Here is a 3375-nt window from a genome sequence, read left to right on the forward strand (position 1 = left end):
CTTTCCCATCCGCATATTTTTCCATGATCTAACAATGTGTAGGCTTTTGTACAAAGATAGTCACCAATTTCTTTTCATAAATCATCAAAATGGATATTTTTTTTTTAAAAAAATATAAAAATGGAGAAATCATTTTTCAAAAAACAATTTTAACATAAAAAAAATTGTGGTTTCAAAACGATTCCATTTTTTTAATTTTTGTGTTTTTTATTTTTTAAAATAAATTATGATAATTAAAAAATTTCATAAATTGTTTCTTTAGTCATCATCAAATGATTATTTATTTATGTAGCAAAATAATCAGTACAACTCTTTTATAAAAACAACAACCGAAAAAGTGAAATCAACTTTAAAAGTATTATTTCTTTATTTTAAAATCGTTTTTCGAAATAAAGTTACCCATTTTTATAAGCTTTTTAAAATCTATCTGTTTTAATAATTTATGGGGGAAAAATTACACCATTTTTGTACAAAAGTCACCAATGTGTTTTGTATAGTCATTACCCACGTCATCACATACATATTCTTCCACGGTTCGATTCCACCGGAACCAAACAGCGTAAGAGTTAAGAATTCTAATAGTACTAGAACAAATTTAGTTCACGTTCTCCTAAAGTTATATAATATTTTTTTATAAAATTTAAGATATCAATTATACTTCTTAATGTTTATACTTTATATGAAATGAAACAGACGGATACTTATAAAAGTAAAAAAAAAAAAAACAACAACAAAATTAAGAAAAGAAATAAATGTAAGGTAAAATGATTTTCTTTAAGAAATAACAGATAAAATGATGAAAAATAAAAAATAAAAAAGAATAAAAATGTGATAGGATAGAATAAAAGAGAATGGGACCTTTAATAATAGGTGTTAACATACCTCAAGTTCCACCAAATTTACAACCTCAAGTTCACACCCTTGTCTCTATGGATGATCCAATTGAAGTTCCACCAACCACCGCCAGCCACGTGGTGGCGATGCCATACCCAGGGCGAGGCCACGTTAACCCCATGATGAGCCTCTGCAAGCTGCTCCTATCCAAAAACTCCGACATCCTCGTAACCTTCGTGGTCACCGAGGAATGGCTCGGCTTCATCGGCTCCGACCCCAAACCCGACAACATCCGATTCGCCACAATCCCAAACGTTATTCCCTCCGAACACGGTCGAGCCAACGACTTCGTCACCTTCGTCGAAGCCGTTATGACCAAAATGGAAGCTCCCTTTGAAGACTTACTCAACCGGCTTTTGCCGCCGCCAACAGTGATCATATACGACACTTACCTCTTCTGGGTGGTTCGCCTTGCAAATAAGAGAAGCATTCCCGTGGCGTCGTTTTGGCCGATGTCGGCGTCGTTTTTCGCTGTGCTCAAACACTACCATCTTCTCGAGCAAAATGGTCACTACCCTGTAAACGTATCAGGTCAGTTACTTTCTATTCACCATAAAACCATATCAAATTGGAATTTTTATATCAATTAGAGCTGTTTGATTGGTTCACCTAGCAATTAAATCTCAATGGGTAATATCGAACCAATTTTAACAAAAGATAATTGCATGTATTATTTATTCAATATGTTAACTGTGATATTTGAATCCTACTTAACATATTTGCCACAGAAGACGGTGAGAAACGTGTGGATTATATTCCGGGGAACTCGTCAATTCGTCTGGCAGATTTTCCACTTAATGATGGAAGTTGGCGCAACCGAAGATTGTTGGAATTGTCCTTGAATGCTATACCATGGATGCAGAAATCGCAATATCTGTTATTTCCTTCCATATACGAGCTTGAGCCTCGAGCTATTGATGCTTTGAAATCAGAGTTCTCTATACCCATTTACACTGTTGGCCCTGCCATACCTTCTTTTGGTAATAGCCTCATTGATGACATTGGCTACTTCCAATGGCTTGACAACCAACCCTCTGGCTCTGTATTGTACATCTCTCAAGGGAGTTTTCTTTCGTTTTCCAATGAACAAATTGATGAAATTGCGGCCGGTGTTCGCGAAAGTGGCGTTCGATTCTTGTGGGTGCAGCCCGGAGAGAGTGATAAGTTGAAAGAGATGTGTGGGGATAGGGGACTTGTTTTGGCATGGTGTGATCAATTGAGAGTGTTGCAGCATCATTCTATTGGGGGTTTTTGGTCTCATTGTGGCTGGAATTCCACCAGAGAAGGTGTTTTTAGTGGTGTTCCTTTTTTGGCCTTTCCAATATTAATGGACCAACCACTAAACGGTAAGTTGATAGTAGAGGAATGGAAGGTGGGGTGGAGGGTGAAGAAGGAGGTGAAAAAGGACACTTTGATAACAAAAGATGAAATTGCTAATCTTATTAAGAGGTTTATGCATTTGGGTGGGGATGAAGTGAGAGATATGAGGAAAAGAAGCAGAGAGCTGAAGCAGATATGTCACCGTGCAATTGCAAGTGGTGGATCATCAGAATCCAATATCAATGCTTTTCTTTTGCATATATTACAGGGTGCCAAGCCTCATTAAGAACATAGTTATTTGGTACTTGGTCCTTGTTCGCTGTTACTCATATTTTACATTATTACAAACATGTATTTTTGACGGAAAACCGTCAAAAACCCAGCATTAATGAACAAAAAAAAAAAACTCTAAGTGAGTAACAATGCTGGTTTTGTTTTGATCCTCCAATTTCTTTTATATTAATTCTCCCGGCTAGAGTGTTGGATCCTTTATCAAATAAGGCCTAGTATTTCATATTTACCATGATTTGTAAGCGTTTGAACCACAACAATAGTAGAGACCAGAGAACTTTTATCTTGTTAGACTTTGGAAGATAATCTGTAGCATTCATAAAGATAGATTTAATTAGTCATTTGGTCCTATAGGTAAACTTTCTATTTCAGTTACTATACTTGAAAACATCCATTTTTAATCTTTATACATAGCAGTTAAATTTATTTTTTTGTCTTTGTACATATCATTTTAATCCCTTTTGGTCATGTCCTTAAATAGCAAAGATTAAAAGGAATTAAATCATAAAATGATTAAAATGGGATATTTTTAAGTATATGGATTAAAAGGAAAAAAATTTATAACTATACAAACCAAATGATTAATTGAATCATGAAGAGAATAAAGATTAATGAGCAACCTCTACTTTAGATGACATACAAAGGGAAAACAGATATACGAAAGAGAAGCATAAGCATGATAAATAATATGATAAATAATATAATAAGTGATGAAAAAAAAAGGTGTTAGTGAGACTAAGATATTTAATGAAATATTCACGTATGACTATTTTATAAAGAAGGATGGCCTTTACATGGTTTGTAAGCTGGATTAGTGAAGTAATTCTTACACAATAGCAATGAGTGGCCATTAGATATTGCAAACTAATA

At 34.5% G+C, this 3375-nt stretch overlaps 1 protein-coding gene across 2 annotated transcripts; it reads left to right on the forward strand.

The window, feature by feature from the left end:
- The first annotated feature begins 836 nt into the window (after positions 1 to 836).
- Positions 837 to 2796, forward strand: LOC114383131 (UDP-glycosyltransferase 87A1-like). 2 transcript variants are annotated; one of them, XM_028342731.1, is made up of 2 exons: positions 837 to 1425; positions 1623 to 2796. In XM_028342731.1, the coding sequence occupies exons 1-2, from the start codon at positions 852 to 854 to the stop codon at positions 2498 to 2500; spliced, it is 1452 nt and encodes a 483-aa protein (XP_028198532.1). In that variant the 5' UTR covers positions 837 to 851; the 3' UTR covers positions 2501 to 2796. The 2 variants fall into 2 exon arrangements, with proteins under 2 accessions (XP_028198532.1, XP_028198533.1); XM_028342732.1 differs by having other exon boundaries at positions 1626 to 2796.
- The last annotated feature ends 579 nt before the right edge of the window (positions 2797 to 3375 follow it).

The sequence above is a fragment of the Glycine soja genome, chromosome 14, assembly GCF_004193775.1.
Source record: "Glycine soja cultivar W05 chromosome 14, ASM419377v2, whole genome shotgun sequence".
Taxonomy (NCBI): domain Eukaryota; kingdom Viridiplantae; phylum Streptophyta; class Magnoliopsida; order Fabales; family Fabaceae; genus Glycine; species Glycine soja.